Raw genomic sequence first — 23,910 nt, 5'->3', positions numbered from 1 at the left:
CCAATACCGTCCGCATTAAGAAGGGTGTGAAGGGACGCAACTTTCTACCGCCCGCCGGCGGCGGGTCCCGACTTCACTGTCATCCCTCCAACTAATGACGTTCTCGAGCACGACAGAGATATCCCGGTGCGTGCTCTTCAAAGAGTCTAGAGTTTAGAGTACTTAGGACGCCTATTTAGCATTTGGAAGAATCCAGTGCTTTCTTTAAGAGAATGAGCACAGAAAGCTCCTCAAGGTTTTGAACAATTTGGGCTCTGTTACCCTCACCATGGCAGACAACACAAATAACCCCGCATACCGCAGCAGCAGCAGCGACATCATCACCAAACCGTACCCTTATGCTAAAATTGGCACTGATTATCCCTCTCTGGGCCGCCACATAGCAAGAAGGCTTGTGGAAATCGGTGTGCACGATGTCTTTTCAGTGCCAGGAGACTTCAACCTTGTGCTGCTTGACCATCTCTTGGCCGAGCCCTCTCTTCATCTCATCGGGTGCTGCAACGAGCTCAATGCTGGCTATGCCGCAGATGGCTATGCCAGAGCCAAAGGGGTTGGGGCATGTGTGGTCACCTTTACGGTGGGCGGCTTCAGCGTCATCAATGCCATCGCAGGGGCATACAGTGAAAATCTCCCTGTCATTTGCATTGTGGGGGGCCCTAATTCCAATGATTTTGGCACCAACCGCATCCTCCATCATACCATCGGCCTCCCGGACTTCAGCCAAGAGCTCCATTGCTTCCAACAAGTCACTTGCCGCCAGGTATGTTGCCCACTCATGCTCTGCATTGCCGCATTGTATTAAAATCGGCTTACACCATGTGGATTGCCTTGCAGTATGCATGCATGTATGTATGTATAGCGTATAAATGTTTGTTTGCTTGTATGCATGCATGTGTTGCGAGCCTCCTCCGCTCATGATTTGGTTATATAGAAACTAATCATCAAAATTAACTCATTTCATACTCAGTTGTCCCTTTTAAAACTTGTTTTGCTTGAGTTTGTCTCCTTCCATCCAGCATACAGAAGCTTGAGCGATTACATGCAAATCATTCATATCAAAATTAACTCATTTCATACTCAGTTGTCCCTTTTAAAACTTGTTTTGCTTGAGTTTGTCTCCCTTCCATCCAGCATACAGAAGCTTGAGCGATTACATGCAAACCATTCATATCATAATAACAAGAACTGGCCATTTCCTAGTGAATAACCTAGAAACGATATTTGTCTCAAGCCATTTCCATTTCTCATTTCCTAATCTCCTCTGCTGGAGACTTCCCCCACAAATGTTTCCTCTTAGTTTTAAATTTCCTTGCCATCTTATTAAGATCCACCCCATGTTACTCCTCTACTTCTCTCAGCTTTTTCCCTTGTTTCTATTCAATTTGACAATTTAACCTTTCATGTATTCTAAACATGTCAAAGACTTGCTGTTTCTGTTCCCTAGTTTTTTCAGGCTGTTTCCATTGCATAGACATGCCTTTTCATGCAATGTTGATTCATATGCATTTAGTACATGCATGCGTGTATACTCATACCATAAATGTGCATGCATTTATGGACTCCTCAAGCAACTCTCTGATCTGAATGATTAAAAAATGTGAAGTGCCAAGTGCATGTCGCCCTCTATGGTTGTCTTGGCATCTAATTTCTTCAACTAAATGCTCTGGGCATTGCAAAGCAGGTGGTCATACAGGATCTTGATAGTGCACATGAGCTTATTGACAGTGCTATCTCCACTGCTTTGAGGGAAAGCAAGCCAGTGTATGTCAGTGTCAGTTGCAACTTGCCTGGGCTTCCTCACCCTACGTTCAGCAGGGAACCTGTTCCTTATGCTCTCACACACAGGTACCTGCTGGCAAAAGGGTGCCTTCTTTTGGAATCAGAATTTCAGTCATGAATTGATGTGAAAAGTCTTTGTTAATATATTGCTTTATCAAAGCAGGCTCAGTAACACGCAAAGCTTGGAGGCAGCAGTAGAAGCTGCAGCATACTTTCTGAATAGCGCGGTAAAGCCTGTGTTAGTTGGAGGATCAAAATTGCGAGTGGCCAAAGCAGGGAGCTCCTTTTTAGAGCTGGCTGATGCATCTGGTTATGCGGTGGCAGTGATGCCATCAGCTAAAGGGCTGTTCCCGGAGACACACCCACGCTTCATAGGCACTTACTGGGGTGCTGTGAGCTCCTCTTTCTGCTTGGAAATAGTTGAATCTTCAGATGCTTACTTGTTTGCTGGACCAGTCTTCAATGACTACAGCTCAGTAGGCTACTCGTTGTTGTTCAAAAAAGAGAAGGCAGTCATCGTGGAACCTGAGCGGGTCATCATAGCCAATGGACCAGCATTTGGTTGCGTTTGTATGAAAGATTTCCTCGACGCCCTTTCAAAGAAAGTTAGAAAGAACACAACAGCACACGATAACTACAAACGCATATTTGTTCCACCAGGTGTTCCACTCAAGGGCTTTCCAGGGGAGCCACTGAGGGTGAACGTGCTGTTTACCCACATTCAGGTGAACAGTTGTGTCTATGAAGCAAAACGCAAGGTACTTGGAGAATGGGGCCAATTTCAAAAGCTTCATGTTTTTTGCAGAACATGTTGAATGGTGACACTGCTGTGATAGCTGAAACTGGAGACTCCTGGTTCAACTGTCAAAAGCTGAAGCTGCCTGAAGGATGTTGGTGAGTGGAGTGAGCTTCAGAAGCTCTGAGTTTTTTACGACCAGAAGTTAAGCTAGAAAGCTATAGTTTCTGCATGATTTTTGCAGCTATGAGTTCCAAATGCAGTATGGATCGATAGGCTGGGCTGTGGGTGCTGTACTAGGCTATGCCCAAGCAACTCCAGAGAAGCGGGTGATAGCTTGTATTGGAGATGGAAGCTTTCAGGTTATCCACCACCCTCAATGCTCTTTTTTTTTCTTTCGATTGGGTTCTGTAAGAGAGGGGTAAGATTTTGACAAGAATTGAAAATTTCCCGGCAGGTATCAGCACAGGATGTGTCAACAATGCTCAGGTGTGGCCAGAAAAGCATCATTTTTCTTATAAATAATGGAGGGTACACCATTGAAGTGGAGATCCATGATGGACCGTATAATATCATAAAGAATTGGAACTACACTGCTGTGGTGGATGCTTTCCACAATGGTGAGGGGAAGTGTTGGACTGTAAAGGTAATCCTTTCACCAGATTAGTAGAGTAGATTTGAAGTAGTTGTGTAAAGTGACTTGAGGACACCAACTTTAAAGTGCAGTGCTTTTGCTTACGCAAGGAAGTGAATTGCTCTTAGTAGTGTTGCCCATTGGGAGGACTCTAAGAAGAACAGGACCAAGCTCAGGCCTAGACCTAATGCCATCTGTAACCCAGATAGGGTGTTTAAGGAATTTTACTCAACTATTTAAGCAAGAGATTAAGACATTATGACAAATTTGTAAACCATCCACACATTCACACATCAACAAAAAACAACATTATGAGAAATAGACACCATTGGACTCCACCCTATATCACAGAGGTGTTAACATGCGAAAGCTTACAGACAAGATTATACTTCGGATAACGAATATTCGGCACCTTGGTTCCTGACGATTTGCACAATGTAGTGGAAGTAAGAGTGCAAGAGAAAGAAAGAAAGAAAGAAAGAAAGAAAGAAAGATATATTAAAGCGTCTACTAAAGACCCAATGGGCCTATGAGACCAAAGTGATACAATAATGTCCATGGCATATCTCATCATGGAATGGAAAATAAAACAGAAAGAAAACATAAATATAGCTATCTCACTGGGGAGAGAAAGAGAGAGGAGAATAACAATAAAGGCACAGTACACCTGATTGGGTCCCAAATACCCTCTGCAGAGCCCCCACCAAGGATGGTGTGTTTGCTTTATTGAATGATGAGAAAAAGACTCAAATCTGTAGATCTTCCCTTGGCTGTAAACTTTCAGCCTGTAGATGATCTGTTCTTGACCTTCAATTCACCTTTGTGTTATGCTCCCCTTGGCTGTGCTGGCCCTTGAAACAATTCAGCACTTTGTGAATTATTCGATGCCTAAATGACAAATTAGCCCATGTTTTTATAGGCTGGAACATTGCTGGTGGGTGGACATTTGGAGGGGTCGGCCTGTTCTCTATTCACTCCACGACCTACTTTTAATGCCCATAAAATAGGCGTTTTTCCTATTATGCTAGCCGCCTTAGTCTTGCTGCTGTCAAGGCTGCCCATGGCCTGGCCGCCTTGCTGCTGGCCTTGCTTGGCCTGGCCGCTTGGCTATGCAGCCCCTAGGGGCTGGCCGACTAGCTGGACTGCCCCTTAAGGGCTGGCTGACTGGGCCACAGCCCTTGGGCTGGCTGCCATGTTGGCCAAGCTTGGTAGAAGCTGGCTGACAGGCTGCCCATGCCCTCCTAGGGCTGGCCACTAAATGCTATGGGTTTTCATGGGCCACAATCATGGCCCATGGGCTGCCCTACATGTGTAACATGCAGCGGAATTATGCGTAATGAAGTCTCACACCGCCTTCTTTATCCTGAGTTTCACGAGTCTTTAGCAATCCACTTTTAGCACTTCAAATTTTAAGAGATTAGAGAGATAGATCCGTACACCTTATTGGGTCCCAAATTACCCACTGAAGGGCCCCCTCCTATTGCTAGGAGTATTTGCTTTATTATCTTTGAAGAGAATGAAAGAGGGACTGACTTTGGACTGTAGATAAGCCAAATGCAAGACCTTTGAAAGACCAAGAGTCGGGCTGAACTGTACACGGCTGTAGAAGCACCAATGATGACCGATCTCAAGCCTATGCACTCTTCCAATGGAATGTAGAAAGGCTGCAAATCTGAGGCTGAGAGAAGGGGCTGATTGGGACTGTTCTAGGCTGTGAATGTATGCTGAAAATGAATGTATGAATGCGTTTTACCTTCACCAAGAGGGCTGTAGCAAAACGATGATATGTATGGATGCTGAATTCTGCATGAAGGCTGAAAATGCAGGTTCTATAGCGCTTCCTTCCTTGGCTGAATATGGGCTGATGCGTTTACTGAAGTATGCTCTATGTGCACAAGCGATGAAGCTCCATGTGGCTGAAGACTAAAACGCTTGAAGGTTGAGGAGTATGATATGATATGAATGCTATTTATATGTAGTCTATGGGCTGGTTGGTTGGTTGTAAAGCTAGCCGACTAGTTCCCTTAAGTTACATGATTGAATAAATATAATAATGATAGTAAAAATGTTGGAAAAATATGAAAAAAATGCCAAATAAATAATATAAAATACTGAATGCTATTCTGAGGCTTCTACAATGGTCTAGATGGTCTATATGCATATGGGATGAATGCTATGCAAAATGCAAACATGTTCTGATGCAAACCCTAGGGGCCAGCCTCGCCTTGTTCCTTCACCGGACTTCTCGTCCGCCGGCTGGACACACGAGAGGGATCTACGATGGGAGCTCCTCAGCAACCTCACCATATGGTTCACCTGGAGGGTCTGGTGCTTCAGGGCCTTTGAGGGGAGACTGGAGCCACCAGCAGAGACTGTTCAGGGGATCTGGCAGGAGTTGATCCACACCCTGCGAGGACAGTATGATTGCATCCGGGGCGGATGAGGCGATCTTGCGGCGCCAGGCCTTTCACACCACTTGGCACAGCGGCCCCTACTATACCCTACACACGGGGTCCCCCCGTTGGCACTACAGGCCACCTGTTTGGCTTTTCCCCCCTCCTATTGTATGATATAGCCTCTCAGTTCTTTGTACTGATACTTGTACTTTTCAACACCTAGGGAGAGTCTCCCTGGCTGCCTTGCTTTGTTCTCTGCTCTGTTTTCTTATGAGCAAAGAGGATCTTTTGTAGCCCTACGGGCGTTTTTTTATATAACTAATGAAAGGATCTTTTCTTGGAAAAAAAAAAGGTTGTTTATTCGGCATTGGTGCCACCTAGGTGCCACGTGCATGCCCATGCCATGGCATATATTCAACATATTCCTTGGTTTAGATAGCATTTAGGACATTAGCAAGGCTAGGTTATGGTCTTATGAGTGGTCTGCTGCAATATGTGTAGCCAGTCAGCACCATGGACAACATCAAGGCCACACGTGTGAATGAGACAACATTTAATGCTAATTTCATCAGATCGTGGACATATGAATAGGCCAACAGCCCCTTCTGCTAGTGACTAGCTCTACCAAGGTCTATATAAGCCTTAGACATCACTTGTAAAAATTATCTATTCCCTCTTTTGGGCTTAGGTCATCATGTAGGAAGTAGAAGTGCATCAACCACCTTTTGGGTAGGCCAAACGCCTTATGAAGTTGTAAAGTTATACATCTTTTAGTGCCATAGTAATATACTGAATACCAACAGCCACTGTCACATGCACTCTGCCCTGTAGTGCATGGTGACAAGATGGCTTATCATTAGTGTAACACTGTACAGCAGTAGAACCCTTTAGGATTTGATATTTGTCGTACGCCATGACCCCATTGTAATCCTCAGTCCAAAATATGTCAGGCACGAGCTACGTAGGTCATTCCTCAGCCTTAGAGAGTCAGTCAGTCAGTCAAAGTCCCTTCACCCACTTGGAGAGAATTATTCATGCATATAGAAGTCATAGAAGCGCTGTCCTGCTCCATCTCATAGCCCATAGCAGGCCCTGATGAAGTCAACCAAGCAGCGGCACCCCACATATACATACCCTCTAGAGAAAGGGGGGCTAGAATGCACAGCATCCGCAGCCAAATTTGCTGCGCCTGAGGGCAGTCCCATAGGCAATGTCTCTGTGTCTCCCTAGGGTGGCCGCATCGGACGCAGGCCGCCAAGACCGCTGTAGCCAAGCCAGGTGCCAACTGCAGAGCCCCTGTGGGCGACCAGCCACCACTGGAAAGTCGAGATCCTGCGTGCTTTTTGACTAGCCCAGATCCTGGTCCAAAAATCCTCTAGGAACTCCTGAGAGAGTCCCTGTAGCCGCCAGTGCCCCGATGCAGCTGCAGAGACCATCCTCCTCGCCGTCAAAATATGTCGCCCCAACGAAAAAGTATACTGGAAAAAGGTGATCTCTGTGGCCTCAAGGGATGCATAAGGATCATGCCACTCGTACTCGCCTGGGTCCCACTGGAGCCGGGCCAAGGGGCGCACTGCATATGCCCATATGCGCCAATCAGAGTCCACATCTGCAGGGTCTGGGTCAGTATGCCACTTTCGAGAAGCGGCGACCACTACCCGTATCCTCTGAAAGATGCACTCTGCAACCAAAGGCGACTCCACCTCCACTCTCTGAAGCCTGCCCTCAGCCTGGATCTCATAGTAGAGGCATCTGCCATCCTCAGTGCAAGCTCTGACAGCAATCAGGATCTCCAACTGAGTAAAGGCTCCCATCCACCGTGGGGCCACGGGCTCGAGAGGCGTGAACCACTCCTCTGAGAGTGCCTCCTGAATGTCATCCCTCATAATCAACCCCCCTCTGAAGTGACTCAGCCTCTCCAAGAAATCTAGCTCTAAGGTTTTTCCAAGGCTCAACGCCTGGAAGCAGCCCCCGAACAATAAGCTTCCCCAATAAGGCTCTACTCTGATCAACTGGATCTATAATGCCCAAGCCTCCCTGGGCCAACGGAAGTGTAATAACTGCCCAAGCAACCTTTGCCCAGGCTGGCTGACCATCCCGCCCAGACCAAAGAAAGTTCCTGATCAGCCTCTGTACCTGGCTGATACAAGAGCTCGAGAAGATCCAGCAAGACGTAATGTACTACATGGTCGCTAAAAGCACCTGATTTGCCACCACCACCCTCCCAGCCAAGGATAGCCGAGTTGTACTCCAATACAAAAGCTTCCTCCGAATGCTCAGAAGAAGCGGGGCAATCTGCTGCTCAGGTGACAAATCTAGTCCAATCTGGCATCCCAAATATCGCAGTGCTGTGCCAGGAGGAATCCATCTAAAACCCAGGTCTGGGCTCCATGCCGGAGTGGGAGCGCTACTGATCTAAAAGGCCACTGTCTTGCGCCAATTGATCAATGCTCCCGAAGCTGCACTAAAAACCTGAAGCGACTGCGCGGCCCGCTGAAGATTGGCCTCCTGGCCATGCAAAAATAAACCCGTGTCATCAACAAACTCAGCATTGAGCAGGTCCTCCCCCCGGACTGGGAGCTGGAGTCCTCTCAAACCAACCTCCTCTGCCGTCAGATACATGCTCATAGCCTCAGCAAAGAAGAGAAAAAGAAACGGGGCAAGAGGACACCCCTGATAGACTGATCTGGTCAACTCAAAACTCGGCCCCCGTCCTCCTGCAATCAGCACCTGGCTACGAGCTGTGGAATATAGAGCCGCCACCCCTCGAATCCAACCTGGCTCAAAGCCCAGGTGAAGCATAGTGCCCTCTAAGAGACCCCAATCGACTCTATCGTATGCCTTCTCAAAATCGAGAAGCATCACGACCAAGTCCTCTCCAAGAAATCTAGCTCGGGCCGCCGCCTTTGTCGAGGATACTACGCTCCTTGATGAATCCTGTCTGGGTAGCATGAATCAACTCCCCTAGGAAGGGCTGGATCCTCAAACTCAAGGCCTTTGCTAAGACCTTGTAGACAGTATTGAGGATCGTAATAGGTCTCCAATGCCGAATATCATCTGATACTCCCTCCCCCTTGGGGATAAGAAAGATCAAGCCCTCTGCAAAACTCTGTGGCATCACCCCAGTGTCCAAAACATACTGAAAGCCCCTTCGGAGGCCTGGCCCCAAAAGGTCCCAATAGCGCATAAAAGGCAGGCGTCAATCCGTCCTCCCCTGGGCAACTATGGTGCGGAAGGGCCCTCAAGGCCTCAGCAAGCTCAACCTCTGAGAGAGGCTCAACCAAAACTGTACACATACGATCTGTGACCCTCCTCTGCACATGGGCCCACACAGTCTGTCTACAAGCATCCCGAGCCTCAGTGGCTGGCTCCGCTGTAAGCAGGTCTCTATAGAACCCAGTGGCAATGGCTCTGATCTCCTCGGGCTCAGTAGCTACCGATCCGTCCGGCCTCCCAAGCTGGCGGACTCCTGCTCGAGCATGGCGGGGCCTAATAATCTCAAAAAACTCCCCAATCACTCTATCACCAAGCTGCGTCCACTGAGAGGCCTGGCGGCGATAGGAAAACTCATGTCTCTGCTCCTCTGCCTCTCTAACCTCCTGGCGTGCCTGGCTCAGCTGGGACGCCACCCACTCACATGTAGGCTGCTGCTCTTGAAGGCGCTGAAGCGAAGCAAGGCTACGTCCCAGCCGACGCTCCCGCTCGCGAGCCTCTCCCAGCCGTGTCAAGGCTGCAGCGTGGAAAAAAGAGCTGAGCTCGATGAGTCCCTGGGCACACTGGCCTGCTGCATCCTGGTCAGAGCTCTGACTATCATGCCATATCCTCTCAATGTCCTCAGCGAGACTAGGATCAGTAAGTATCCTCTCTGGGATCCTCAACTGCAAGCTGGTCTCCCGTGTCCTCTCCTCAAGTGTCAAAATAACTGGCGCATTGTCTGAAAAAGAGGTGCCAGCGAGAACGCCAACGGAACCCCCTCGCTCCCCTAACGTGTCGCCCACATAAAAGCGATCAATCCGTGATAGATTAGTCCCTCCTTGCCGGCGATCCGACCGAGAGAAACTAAGACTGTCCTGAGAGCGGGAGAAGGCCTCATGCTGCCATGCATCAGTGATCCTCAGTGTCATGCAAAATCGCTCCCAAGCTGCAAGATCCGTACCGTGCACTGTAACATGACTGCCTCCCACCCTATCGGCCGGGTCCTCAAGCATGTTGAAGTCCCCCCCGACACACCAATGTGCGGCCTCTGGCAATGCATCCGTAACCTGGGTCCAGAACTCTGCTCTGGCACTAGCATGGTTGGGCGCATAGACATTGAGCACGCCAAAGAGCTCATCATGCGTCCTCAGAATGACATACTGTGCTCTACCAGGCACAATGATCCCGCGATCCACAATGGCCTGCCGCCATACATCCGCAATGACCATACATACTCCTTGCCCACCCAAGGGGCCAAACCCTGCAGACCAAAAGGTGTCCCATCTACCAGGCATCACCGAATAAACAACCTAGCAACATCCTCTGCAGTCACGTTAGCCCTACAAGGAATAAGCATAACAAATTTACTAAAACGATCAACAAAATCATGATATCATCAAACACTACGTATTACGCTTACCTGGACTGGGAGGTAGGTTTGTCACAAAATCCATTGAGATATCTTGAAAGGGTCCTTCGGGATGTTAGCAGTCATCTCCTGTTTGTACACTACACTAGGGCCTCTGTTTTGGGTGTGCTTGCCCGTTTGTAGTGTTTTCCCATTTTTCCTCACTCCATGTATTTTTCCATTTTTCCCTGAGGTGTGGAGGGTTGTCAGCTGTCCTCAGATGGTGGCCGACTATGTTAGAAGTCATCTCCTGTCTATTTTTATACACCAGGGCCTTTGTTGTGGGTGTGCCCGCCCTTATGAGGTGTTTTCTCATTTTTCCCCACTCTCCGTATTTTTCCCCCATTTTTTCTATTTTTTCTATGGCTTGGGTGGCTTCCCTGTGTTGGCAGGAGGGCCTTTGTGCTGACCGACTGTACCTTCAAGAACCCGACCTCATATCTGTTCAGGTGCCCCGACTCAAGACAGCTGGCCGACTGAGTGTATTTGCTGGTTGTGGAGGTTCAGGGCCAATCGGCTGCCTTTAGCACAGGCCAACTGGGTGTTTGGGGCCATATAAAATGGCCCCATGGCCCCCATTCCATGTTGTATCATTCTCGGGATCTTCTTGTGTATATAGAGCAGAGTTTACACGCCTCTACCACTCTCTCTCTTGTGCTGTTATTTTTTCTGCATTGCGTTTTGCTCGTGTTTCCAGATCTGGTCATCATCTCCGCTGCGGATTCTGACATGGTATCAGAGCCAAGGCTCTAGATAGTTCTTGGGATTTGTGTGAGCAAGAGGGGGACTGTTGTGTTGCTGATTGATGGACTGTTTGGGATTGTCTGGGGGGAAGAGGAGAAGCAAGAGGACGGCGGGCTGATTTGCTGGACAGCCACTTGCAGGTGTTAGTTCTTCTTTGTTCCCACCCACCCACCCTTTTCAGAGTACATCCCTGCGATGGCAGATCTGTTTGAGATGGCCGAGAGGCATGTGAAGATCCCGACACTCCCCACGTTCCCGGTGGACCGTCAGTTGGACGGGAACAACTACGGCATATGGAAGGTTATGATGGAATCTGTTCTGGAGTCTTACGACCTCGTTGATTTCATCGTTAATGGGGTTCCACGGCCGGAAGTAGAGGAAGGGGAGTTACCGTCGATCCGAAAGGACCGGGAGGCACAGGCACAGATGTGGGATCGTGTCAACGCCAGGGTCCGTTCGTTTATCTCTCTCAACTGCACACCGCAGGTAATCAATCATGTAAAGCATATGACGCTGGCCAGAGGTATATGGCAGCATTTGGCCTCTCTTTACAATAGGGTATCGCCCATGAAGAGGATTTTCTTGGAAGTCCAGATGCGGGTTATGAGCCCTGCAAAGTTGTCGACGATGCGAGAGCATATTAACAAGCTGCAGGCTCTTCAGCAGGAAGTTCTGTAGGCTGGGAAGGAGATATCGTCCGAGTACATGGCCATAACGTTGCTGTCACACTTGCCCTCTCAGTACTCAGCATTTTACTCGTCTTTGATTACCAGTGGCAGGCTCAGCACCATCACGTGGGAGGAGCTTGTGCCCATGGTCCTGAACCAGGAGGAACGATTCACGAACCCTCCTCAGGGTGGAGGTTCGTAGGCCTTAACTGGCCAACGGTCGAAAGGCCGTAACACGGGCAAAGGGAAGGCTTCATCGGAGAAGTCTTTTGAGAAGAAGTCCGTTTACTGATCGCGAGAAACTAAAGGCAGAGAGGACCTGTAATGATTGTGGCAAGAAAGGCCACTATTGGAGGTAGTGTCCCAAGCGGAAGACTGAGAAGGGTGAAGATTCCTCAGCAGCAATCATGAAAACTCCGGCTTTTGTGCACCTGGAGGTGATGGACACCGATGTTTTATTTTCTTCAGGCAGGGAGGAGATTGGAGGATTCTCTGCAACGGATACTCGGGAGTGGATTCTAGACAGTGGTGCTTCCAGGCACATGACTCCTTCCCGTTCCGGTTTACAGGATCTCTGCAAGCTTTCTTATCACATTCTTACTAGGATACATCCACTATCCCAGTTCACAGTGAGGGCAGGATGGAGATGTAACGTGCGGAAGCTCTGGGAGTCTTCTTTCAGCCCTAAACACTCTTGGAAGCGTCTGATGCAAAACGCAGATATAGAGAGAGAGTAGAGAGAGAGAGAGAAGTGCTGGAAATTCAGTATATTGATATGGTAGAAAAAAGGTACTTGTCTGCAGCCCTAGGCTGCCTTCTTAAAAAGGTGGAATACACCAAAACAGTCCTACCTAGATGACCCACTCCATAAGGGAGTGAATGAGTTCAATGATGAGCACACTGGCTTTTTATATGTGTCTTAGACACTTGGTATGCTGGCCGACTGCTGGTCGGCCAGCCATAAAGGTAGTAAATGCGTTTTAATACAGCCGACTGGTCCTCCTCCTAGCCGATTGGTCCTCCTCCTTATTTATGATGCGCATGTTGCTGCCCGACTGGACTCCAATCCACACATACTGTAGCGCTTGCAGCCGACACACTGCATTCTCCAAGCCTTGCTTCAGTCTACACTGCCAAGAGTGCTCTGTGCTCTGTGCTCTATCATCCTGGTTTTTCTACCTGGTTCATACTCTTTATCTGGCTGCCTCTTCTGGATCTAGCCCTGAGAATGTCCATGGCATCTATGATGCACATGACATCCCCCTCTGCGAAACTTGATGACGGGATTCCAACGTGCTCTTGGATGACTGTCATCATCCCAATCCTGTCCCGAAGTCCCTCTGTCATCATTCATCCCTAGCAACCTTTTTTTTCTCTGAAAACCCGACCTATTCTCCAAACCACTCTGTCTCTAATGAAGATCTATGCATCTGGTTTTCCTCTAGTCCACAATCCATTCTTGCCCTGACTCTGAACACCGTCTTGGTCTTCATTCTTGAGAACTGAGTCTGGCACTCACATCACCCTTGGAGGGTAAACCTCCCTTGGGACCATTGCACGAGAACCTATCTGGCTCACAGGATTGCCATCCCCTTTGGCACTATGGAACACCACCAACAAACCTCCTCGGAGTTCTTCCCGATCTGTGTTCTTGCCTTGGGCTTTGAATCCGTGTACTTTCTTGTACCTTGGACATGTACACCATCATATGGGACTGAATCAGTGTTTAGCTTTGCTGAGCTTGATGCTCTGATACCAATGTAACGTGCGGAAGCTCTGGGAGTCTTCTTTCAGCCCTGAACACTCTTGAAAACCGTCTGATGCAAAACGCAAATATAGAGAGAGAGTAGAGAGAGAGAAGTGCTGGAAATTCAGTATATTGATATGGTACAAAAAAGGTACTTGTCTGCAGCCCTAGGCTGCCTTCTTGAAAAGGTGGAATACACCAAAACAGTCCTACCTATATGACCCACTCCATAAGGGAGTGAATGAGTTCAATGATGAGCACACTGGCTTTTTATATGTGTCTTAGACACTTGGTATGTTGGCCGACTGCTGGTCGGCCAGCCATAAAGGCAGTAAATGCGTTTTAGCCGATTGGTCCTCCTCCTAGCCGACTGGTCCTCCTCCTTTTTCATGATGCGCATGTTGCTGCCCGACTGTACTCCAATCCACACATACTGTAGCGCTTGCAGCCGACACACTTCTGGCACTGCAGACGTCCTCTTTCATGCAGCCAACAGGCCTTTTTGGCAGCCGACAGCTTCTTTTAGTTCTTCTCCAAGCCTTGCTTCAGTCTACACTGCCAAGAGTGCTCTGTGCTCTGTGCTCTGTGCTCTATCATCCTGGTTTTTCTACCTGGTTCATACTCTTTATCTGGCTGCCTCTTCTGGATCTAGCCTTGAGAATGTCCATGGCATCTATGATGCACATGACAGGAGATAGTTCCCGATGGCAGAGGGGGGAAGCATTCCTCCCAGGTGTTGTATGTTCCGTCATTTGGTTTTCATCTGTTGTCAGTGCATCAGGTTTGCAAGACTGGCGTACGGGTGGAGTTTGATGAGCACTTTGTTGCTCTCCGGGACAAAGCAACAGGCCAAGTAGTTTGGGAAGGCGGAGTGGAGAATGGAGTTTACAAGCTTTTAGCACTCTCTCTCCCAAGTCCTTAGGTTTGTGATGAGTGGCAGTCTGGTAATGGCCACTTAAGTGTGGATACGCTGCAGGTGCAGGCTTTCCGGGACCAGATGGTGGATAGCTTGCCAGTAGATGGCAACAGTTTGGCAGGAACTTTCCAGTACTGATGTTGGTTGAGTCTTGCTCTTTCTAATCCTCTTGCTAATCTCTCTCCCTAATGCATGCTAGTGAGTGTGTGTGAGTGAAGTGAGGTGAGAGGAGGGACGAGGACCCATAGTGCAACGCGGCGGTGTGACAACGCTAGCGGGAGACGCGGTGGAATTGCTTCTCAAGGAGTTGTAGAGCTTGGAGAGGGTTACGAGCTCGACCATTGGAAAGATCCTCACGACAGTTGCGGTTCACCAGGTAAGCTCTTTTTGGATGTGTTTCAAGGAGGATTAGGGTGAGCCATAACATTTTTGGCGCCGTTGCCGGGGAGCCATCCCTTAGCTTTTTCCATCGTTTTGCCTCTAATCTACGCATAACCCATTTTTCATTATCTTGATTAATGGTTTTCCATGAAAAAGATGTGGATTTGATGGTGATTTGTGTGAGATTTGGTGTAGAATAGCTCTCTTTTTTTTGTTAAGGTTCTTGTGTTCGTCAGTCTCAGAGGAACCTGAACAGGTAACTTATGCTCTGATGTCTCGTAGTATTCGGGACAAAGAAACTCCTGTAGATGAGGATGTTCTTTCCACGGGGACATTTTGTAAAGCCAGGGAGGTGGCAGTTGATTACTTGCAGAAGGAGGTGGTTTCTCCAGGCTTTGTGGTTCCAGATTCAAAGGGGGTGGTTGACAGGTTTCAGAAGGCCTTGCGTGGTCTTCAGCAGGTTTCCAGGACTTGGTTTTGCACCGTAACAGGTGTTGATCCTTGTGAGCAGTGTGATGCCTCTTTGACTCAGAAGCAGAATGGTTCATTGATCTGGTTGATGGACAGCAGATTGGACGGGAGCTTCCTGATGAGGCAGTTGAGCTCATGGTTGCAGATGACTCTTTGGGAGGCAGGATTGCGTTTCCTGTGGTTTCTACAGCATGCGAAGGATCATGGACTCTTTTACACAGAAGGGGGATTGTTGGATGGAGTCCAACTCCACGGTTGGAGTGACTCAGTTTGGGGAGGAGATCCGGACACGAGGAGATCTACTTCAAGTCCAAGAGCAGTTTTATGGAGCAGTAAGAGGCAGTCATCTTTTGCCTTGTCGACGACAGAGGCAGAGTACCGAGCTGCTTGTGAGGTGGTGAGGTTGTAGAGTTTGCATTGCAGGTTTGGGCTTCCACTGGGGGAACCCATGGTCATCCAGAGGCACTTTGTTCGTGAACAGATCGTTGTTGATGACATCTTGCTAGAGTTCTGTTCAACGGAGGACAGTACGGTGGAACTCTTCATGAAGTCGCTATCTCAGGATTTGCTCAGGCCTCACCCCAGCTCCCTGTGGTTGGTTTCCCAGCCAGGAGCTGAGAGGGGGTGTTAGAAGTCATCTCCTGTCTATTTTTATACACTAGGGCCTTTGTTGTGGGTGTGCCGGCCCTTATGTCACCATTTGGCCACCCAAATGGTTCACTCTTGCTTTCACACTGTACATATTGGATTGGTGTCCATGGCTTATGGAATATGCCTATGCAGGTGATTGACACGTGTCATGCTGTATAGTTGGATATGATATTCCGTTGGGACTTGATGTTATCATGCCCGGAATATCTGGAGGACTTGGCTTTCCGCTGGGACTTGTGCCTTTGTGTACATGCCCGGAAACGCCTGGAGGACTTGGCTTTCCGCTAGGACTTGTGCCTTTGTGCACATGCCCGGAAACGCCTGGAGGATTGGCTTTCCACTGGGTCTGGTATCGCATATACTTGCCTGGAAACGCCTGGTCTTATATGGTTTCATGAACGGGAATTGCTCATGCCAATGCTGCATTGCATAGCATCTTTATGTGCTTGCTTGCAAATGAAATTGCATGCTGTTTTCATGCCTGCATGACCTATGTGTAGTTCCGGGCTAGGGGACGCCCGCCCGTGAACCGTGCGTGTGAAACTGTCTGCTGACATGGTTGTGTGGCATGTGAACAGGTGGTAAGTATTACCCAATCTAGGCTCAAATAGCCCTTAGGACTTAGCCAATATTTATAAGTGAGTGCGTTCCCATTTCATTAAAGTTTGGGCGCCCAAAAGTCACTTATAAATTATGACCGCTTCCAAGTTCACACTCACTGAAGTCCCGAGGCGGACAAGACTCAATGTCCAGGACCTGATCCTCCCTTTTTACTCATAAATGGGCATCTCCCCATGTCCCTTCACCTGATTGGACCCCAATTCACTTACTTATTAAGAGGAATTCGTGTTTTCTCTTCATGAGGATTTTTGGAGGCTGAAAACTCTGTTTTTCCACCATTTCTCTCCATTTCCAAGCTCTCCATAGCCATACCCAACTTGCTAGGGTGTTTTCCAAGCTTCCAAGAGTGTTTCCAAGTGCTAATCACTCTCCTACTCACTCCCAATGACTGAAATTCAGCAAAACAGCTCTCATTTTTGCTGTAATTTCTGGTCTTTTTGCTGAAAACCCTAATTTCAGCCTTCCTTTCTCAAGTTGAACCATAGGGGAAGCTTTCCTAAGGTTCCCTTCATCCTCTTGAAGACTTTTGTCGCGAAGGATTGCGGCAAATCGAAGATATCAACACTTCTAAAGCTTCCAACGCGAAGGCTTCCGCTTGCAACAACTTCTATGAAGACTGGTAAGGTAATTGGACAATGTATTGTCATTACTTACTCAGTAGAAGGACAGGACTCCTTGTTTAGCCGCCCTGTGTAGTATTTCTCATGTCCTATGTGCTCTTGAAGATGTTGCTACCTTGCTTGGTAGAACATAGAGCCAATGGTAGAGAATATGGGCACTGAAGTCGGGCCAGGCATCAAGGCAGCTCCTTGGTGATCTACATCGACATACCATTGTTTTCTAAATGCTGAATTTCATATGCATTGGCATGGAGGATTTGGCAATGGATGCCCGTGAAGCTATGTATTGAATTTCTCCAATAGTAATACAATTTACTCAAGGGAGGGGTCGGCCGTTCCGGCTCATTGTGTGCCTCTTGTCAATTCAGCAATTTACTTCTTGTATTTGAGCAAGTGTCCTTCAAATCTTAGTGTATTTAAGTGTATTGATTAGCATTGTGTTCAACCAAGTTACATTGGTATCAGAGCATACGGTTCTCTTTCACTTCTATCGTGAGAGACGATCACCGTGAACACTAGCTATCTCTACACTTAGAACATTATGGACAGCCATACAATGAATGTTGGAGATGCTAATACAAGAGGCAGGGACAATGAAATGCATGCCTCCAATGCTTTACAGGATGAGCAAACTCATGTGGTGCACAATAGGGAACATGAATATGTGGGACAGCCGTCCCGTGGCAAAGAGAAGATGCAAGAAGAAGAGTCCATAGTCTTGAGGGCTGAACTTACTCGTGTGCAGGCTCTTCTCCATGCACAACAAGAAGAATTGAATCTCTATCGCCGCGAGGATCCATTGGTACATGATCGTTTGAAGGCCAAGAAAGCTGAATCTTATATGGATCATGCAATGGCAATGATTGCTCAAGAGTTGCACATGCAACCGAGGGATGCAGCACGTGCATACTTGGCTCGTACCGAGGATGCCTATGCAGAAAAGGCAACCATCCCACATGTCTTGGAATCCCCACAAGTGCCCGAACACGAAGTTATGTCTAAGAGGATGAATTTCCATGCTATGGGAGAGGAACAATCAGTGACTTCACGCCATGCAGGAATATCTCATGTAGCCCATGAAGGATACAATGTTTATGGCAGTGGTCAAAATGTATGTCAAATGCCATTGCCGGCTGAAAATGTACATGCACAACACATGCAACATGGGCTGCAATTTTCTGTTGGTGCAGGTATTCCGCGTATCTCTCATGCCACTCATGCCTTCGAGTGTGCTCGTGAGGGAGAAGCTATGGCTGAAAATGTATCAATGCATGTTGAGGGGCCAGCCATGCCTCATGCTTACAGGGCACATGTATCTATGCCTTATGCATTACCTTTTGGTCCAAAAATGATGCCAATTAAAGGGACTGTCCCAATGGACAAACATGGGGGAAAACATGTTGAGATGCACACACATGCATCAAAGTCTCGTGACTTCAAAGCCGGAGACAAATCTGTGAAGTTTGACACATATCATGGAGAATATGATGCATCAAAGGCACTTGCTTTTATTGCCCAGTTTGATATTGCTTTCAGTGATGAGGATTTCACTCAGAAATCCATGATCCGGCATGTAAGCATGTTCATGAAAGGCACTGCTGCCCATTGGTGGCTCACGGAGAAGCTCTCACCGAATCCTATTAGATCATGGGAAGAGTTCAAGGAGAGGTTCTATGCTCAATTCTTGCCTCCCAATGCATTGAATGAGATAACAATGAAGTGGGATTGGGTAAAGCAAAATGAGGGGGAATCGGTAAATGCATATGTACAAAAGTTTTGGAAAGTGCTCTTGGAGGTGTCTCCATTTATGCATGTCACCGAGGCGGAAAGGAAGAGAAGGTTTCAATCGGGATTGCAACCCGTGTACAAAGCGGGATTACAAATGTATCCTGGTCATACCTTACACCAATTAATCGCAGCCGCCACTGCCACCGAGCAATTGGAACTCAAATTGAGTCGATCCAATAAGACTAAACCCTTATTTCAAGGCAAAGAGAGGGCTGTCCAAAACCTGCAAAATGATGGACAGCCACCTAAAAGGGACCAAAACCAAGCCAAATCAGGTCCAAAAGCTGAAAATAAGTTTGCTAACAAGCGCCCTTATAAGCCGGCAAACTTTGGTCTTAGTGCTGAGAAGAAGGAGCAATATATGCGTGAAGGCAAATGCTTTACTTGTGGCAGCACTGAGCACATGGCAAGAGCATGCCCAAATAAGAAGAACAAAGCTGAAAATGCTAATGTACCGAAGCCTAATGTGCATATGGTTCCGGATGCGTAGGGCAACACTTCACATGATAGCAAAGATAGGGTTGTATGTAAAGCTTGGGGACAGCTCAAAGATCAACCTGCTTTGTTCATGTTTGATGATTGTGCATCGGAGAATTTCATATCCACTCAGATGGCAGCTGCTTTGGGTATTGAAGTGGAGGACATGGGTCCTCAAATTGAAGCAGGGGCTGCCTTTGTTGGTAGAGAAGTGCAGGTCATGCCTATTTTTGGCAAGTTGCGCATACACATTCAAGGCTATGTGGATCATGAGGATTTTCTTGTGGCGCCTTTGAATGGTTGTGATGTATTGCTTGGAAAGCCTTGGCATACACGTATTGATCCGTGCAAGGCTTACAAGACTAACAGGATCACCTTCATACATAAAGGCCGAGAACATGTAATTGATGCTGGTGAAGAGGGTGATACCATTCCCCTTGTATCTCATGTACAAATTAAGAAAGTAATGAAAAAGAGTGTTTTTGCGTACTTGATTTTTGTACGAGATCATGTTGAGAAAATAATGTACATGTAAACACTTTTAGTAATGATAGGCTGAAATTTTTGCAAGAGCACAATGATTGTTTTGCTGATGAGTTACCAAATGAGTTACCACCTGTACGACCGGAAGATCATCGCATTGATCTTGTGCCGGGTAGCTCACCACCTAATAGGCCAGCCTATCGTGTAAGTGCATCCCAAAAAGAGGAGATCATGAAGCAAGTGAATGAGCTTCTTGAGAAGGGTTTGGTTCAGCCAAGCTCTTCTCCATATTGTTCACCCGTCCTCTTGGTTCAAAAGAAGGATGGATCCTTTCGTATGTGTGTGGATTATAGAGCTTTGAATAAGCTTACCATCAAGAATCGGTTTTCGATTCCACGCATAGACGACATCCTTGACAAGTTGGATGGATCGGCATGCTTTAGCCGAATTGATCTCAAGAGTGGATATCATCAAGTGCGTGTAGTGCCTCAGGATGTACACAAAACTGCTTTCAAGACAGCATTTGGGCTTTATGAGTATCTTGTTAAGTCTTCTTGGGAGAAGTACTTACCGCTTGTGGAATTTGCATACAACAACACGGTGCATGCATCTACGGGAAAGGCCCCGTTTGAGATTGTTTATGGTAAGATGGTTTTGCCACCCATCCTTCGCACAAAGGATGAGATATTTGCAGCTGATGAGTATGTAAGAGACTTGGATATTGCTTTTGCTCAGGTGCGGACAGCCATTGCAAGGTCACAAGACAAGCATAAAAAGGCTGCCGACAAGCATAGAAGGCAATTGGATGTTAAAGAGAATGATTGGGTATTGCTGAAATTTGAGAAAGCAAGACTTGCAAAGAGGCCTGGCAAAGAGGGTGCATATCCTAAGCTTGCAACTAGGTACTATGGACCTTTTCAAGTGATCGAGAAGATCAATGAAGTGGCTTTCAGATTGGCATTACCTAGTCATTGGCACATACACAATGCTTTTCATGTGAGTCTCCTTCGCAAGTATGTAGGGCCGGAGCCCAGTGAAATGGTCATTGAGGATCCACCAGAAGTGGATGAGCTTGAGGAGATCTTGCAGCCAGAGCAGATTGTGTATCACAAGGAACGCAAGCTTGCTGCAGGCAAAGTTGTGAGGCGTTACCTTGTGAAGTTTAAGAACTATCTTCCCATTGATGCTAAATGGGTAGATGAAGAGTTTTTCAAAGATTGCCCGCATGTGCTTCAGACATATTTGGATGCATTTCAGTTGCGGACAACTGTTTAGAAGCGGGGGGGAATGTCACCATTTGGCCACCCAAATGGTTCACTCTTGCTTTCACACTGTACATATTGGATTGGTGTCCATGGCTTATGGAATATGCCTATGCAGGTGATTGACATGTGTCATGCTGTATAGTTGGATATGGTATTCCGTTGGGACTTGATGTTATCATGCCCGGAATATCTGGAGGACTTGGCTTTCCGCTGGGACTTGTGCCTTTGTGTACATGCCCGGAAACGCCTGGAGGACTTGGCTTTCCGCTGGGACTTGTGCCTTTGTGCACATGCCCGGAAACGCCTGGAGGATTGGCTTTCCACTGGGTCTGGTATCGCATATACTTGCCTGGAAACGCCTGGTCTTATATGGTTTCATGAACGGGAATTGCTCATGCCAATGCTGCATTGCATAGCATCTTTATGTGCTTGCTTGCAAATGAAATTGCATGCTGTTTTCATGCCTGCATGACCTATGTGTAGTTCCGGGCTAGGGGACGCCCGCCCGTGAACCGTGCGTGTGAAACTGTCTGCTGACATGGTTGTGTGGCATGTGAACAGGTGGTAAGTATTACCCAATCTAGGCTCAAATAGCCCTTAGGACTTAGCCAATATTTATAAGTGAGTGCGTTCCCATTTCATTAAAGTTTGGGCGCCCAAAAGTCACTTATAAATTATGACCGCTTCCAAGTTCACACTCACTGAAGTCCCGAGGCGGACAAGACTCAATGTCCAGGACCTGATCCTCCCTTTTTACTCATAAATGGGCATCTCCCCATGTCCCTTCACCTGATTGGACCCCAATTCACTTACTTATTAAGAGGAATTCGTGTTTTCTCTTCATGAGGATTTTTGGAGGCTGAAAACTCTGTTTTTCCACCATTTCTCTCCATTTCCAAGCTCTCCATAGCCATACCCAACTTGCTAGGGTGTTTTCCAAGCTTCCAAGAGTGTTTCCAAGTGCTAATCACTCTCCTACTCACTCCCAATGACTGAAATTCAGCAAAACAGCTCTCATTTTTGCTGTAATTTCTGGTCTTTTTGCTGAAAACCCTAATTTCAGCCTTCCTTTCTCAAGTTGAACCATAGGGGAAGCTTTCCTAAGGTTCCCTTCATCCTCTTGAAGACTTTTGTCGCGAAGGATTGCGGCAAATCGAAGATATCAACACTTCTAAAGCTTCCAACGCGAAGGCTTCCGCTTGCAACAACTTCTATGAAGACTGGTAAGGTAATTGGACAATGTATTGTCATTACTTACTCAGTAGAAGGACAGGACTCCTTGTTTAGCCGCCCTGTGTAGTATTTCTCATGTCCTATGTGCTCTTGAAGATGTTGCTACCTTGCTTGGTAGAACATAGAGCCAATGGTAGAGAATATGGGCACTGAAGTTGGGCCAGGCATCAAGGCAGCTCCTTGGTGATCTACATCGACATACCATTGTTTTCTAAATGCTGAATTTCATATGCATTGGCATGGAGGATTTGGCAATGGATGCCCGTGAAGCTATGTATTGAATTTCTCCAATAGTAATACAATTTACTCAAGGGAGGGGTCGGCCGTTCCGGCTCATTGTGTGCCTCTTGTCAATTCAGCAATTTACTTCTTGTATTTGAGCAAGTGTCCTTCAAATCTTAGTGTATTTAAGTGTATTGATTAGCATTATGTTCAACCAAGTTACACCTTATGAGGTGTTTTCTCATTTTTCCCCACTCTCCGTATTTTCCCCCCATTTTTCCTATTTTTTCTATGGCTTGGGTGGCTTCCCTGTGTTGGCAGGAGGGCCTTTGTGCTGGCCGACTGTACCTTCAAGAACCCGACCTCATATCTGTTCAGGCCGACTCAGGACAGCTGGCCGACTGAGTGTATTTGCTGGTCGTGGAGGTTCAGGGCCAGTCGGCTGCCTTTAGCACAGGCAGACTGGGTATTTGGGGCCATATAAAATGGCCCCATGGCCCCCATTCCATGTTGTATCATTCTCGGGATCTTCTTGTGTATATATAACAGAGTTTACATGCCTTTACCACTCTCTCTCTCTCTTGTGTTGTTATTTTTTCTGCATTGCGTTTTGCTCGTGTTCCCAGATCTGGTCATCATCTCTGCTGCGCATTCTGACGGACTGTTGTTCTGGTACCCGACCTGGTCAGGTGTCTTGGCCGACTGCAGGCACCTGGCCGATTGGCTTATTTACTGGTCGTGGGCAGTCCAGAGCTGGTCGTGCTGCTATCGGCCTGTTTTAGGCTGGCCGGCTAGCAGCCTGGGGCCTTGCCCCCCACACTCCCCACTTGTGATTCCGGGATTTTCTTTGGTGTATATAGCAGAGTTACAAAGCTTCTCACTCTCTCTTTCATTTGCGTTTTGCTCTCTACAGCAGTTGTCTTCATTTCCGCTGTGCATTCTGACATGGTATTAGAGCCCCAGGTGGCTTGAAGCTTGGAGACAGTGGGACGTCGAGGGTTTGCTGATTTGAGGTGCTAATTGGAGATTGTTTGGGCTGTACGAGACTTGGAGATCGGGTAGAAGGCGGCCATCACAGTTGGACAGCCACCTTGCATATTATTTGCAGCCTCTTTTTTTTTTTTCCCACCCACCCTCCCTTCACAAGACCTTGTGAACCCTTGAGATGGCAGACTTGCTTGAGATGGCTGAGAAGCATGTGAAGATCCCAACACTCCCCATGTTCCCGGTGGACCGAGAGTGGGGTAGAGACTTGTGATGAAGTGAAGACGGTTTGCAATGCGGATGTGGAGAGCATGGAGGAAGATCCTATTGTTATGGATTTTCTTGGACAGCTTGATGGTGGTATGGTATGATGTGGATGTTTTTCCATTTGATGCATTATGTGCTGGGGAAACAACTACGGCATGTGGAAGGTAATGATGAAGTCCGTTTTGGAGTCTTTTGACTTGGCTGATTTCATTGTTGTTGGGGTT

General features: G+C 47.4%; 1 protein-coding gene across 1 annotated transcript in view; it reads left to right on the top strand.

Moving 5' to 3' along the window:
• Positions 1-7: 7 nt before the first annotated feature.
• Positions 8-23,910, top strand: part of LOC147641824 (pyruvate decarboxylase 2-like) — a 35,831-nt gene continuing 11,928 nt past the window's right edge. The window contains exons 1-6 of the mRNA XM_086800023.1: positions 8-760; positions 1,682-1,845; positions 1,943-2,504; positions 2,585-2,673; positions 2,760-2,877; positions 2,973-3,161. Coding sequence (XP_086656149.1) covers positions 269-760; positions 1,682-1,845; positions 1,943-2,504; positions 2,585-2,673; positions 2,760-2,877; positions 2,973-3,161 — 1,614 coding nt within the window. The 5' untranslated portion in view covers positions 8-268. The remainder of the gene's footprint in view (positions 761-1,681; positions 1,846-1,942; positions 2,505-2,584; positions 2,674-2,759; positions 2,878-2,972; positions 3,162-23,910) is intronic.

This window comes from Cibotium barometz, chromosome 1, assembly GCF_041138505.1.
Source record: "Cibotium barometz isolate CiBa-2024 chromosome 1, ASM4113850v1, whole genome shotgun sequence".
NCBI classification, from domain to species: Eukaryota; Viridiplantae; Streptophyta; class Polypodiopsida; order Cyatheales; family Cibotiaceae; genus Cibotium; species Cibotium barometz.
The sequence above is the reverse complement of the archived record's forward strand: the minus strand, read 5'-3'. Positions and strand labels throughout refer to the sequence as shown.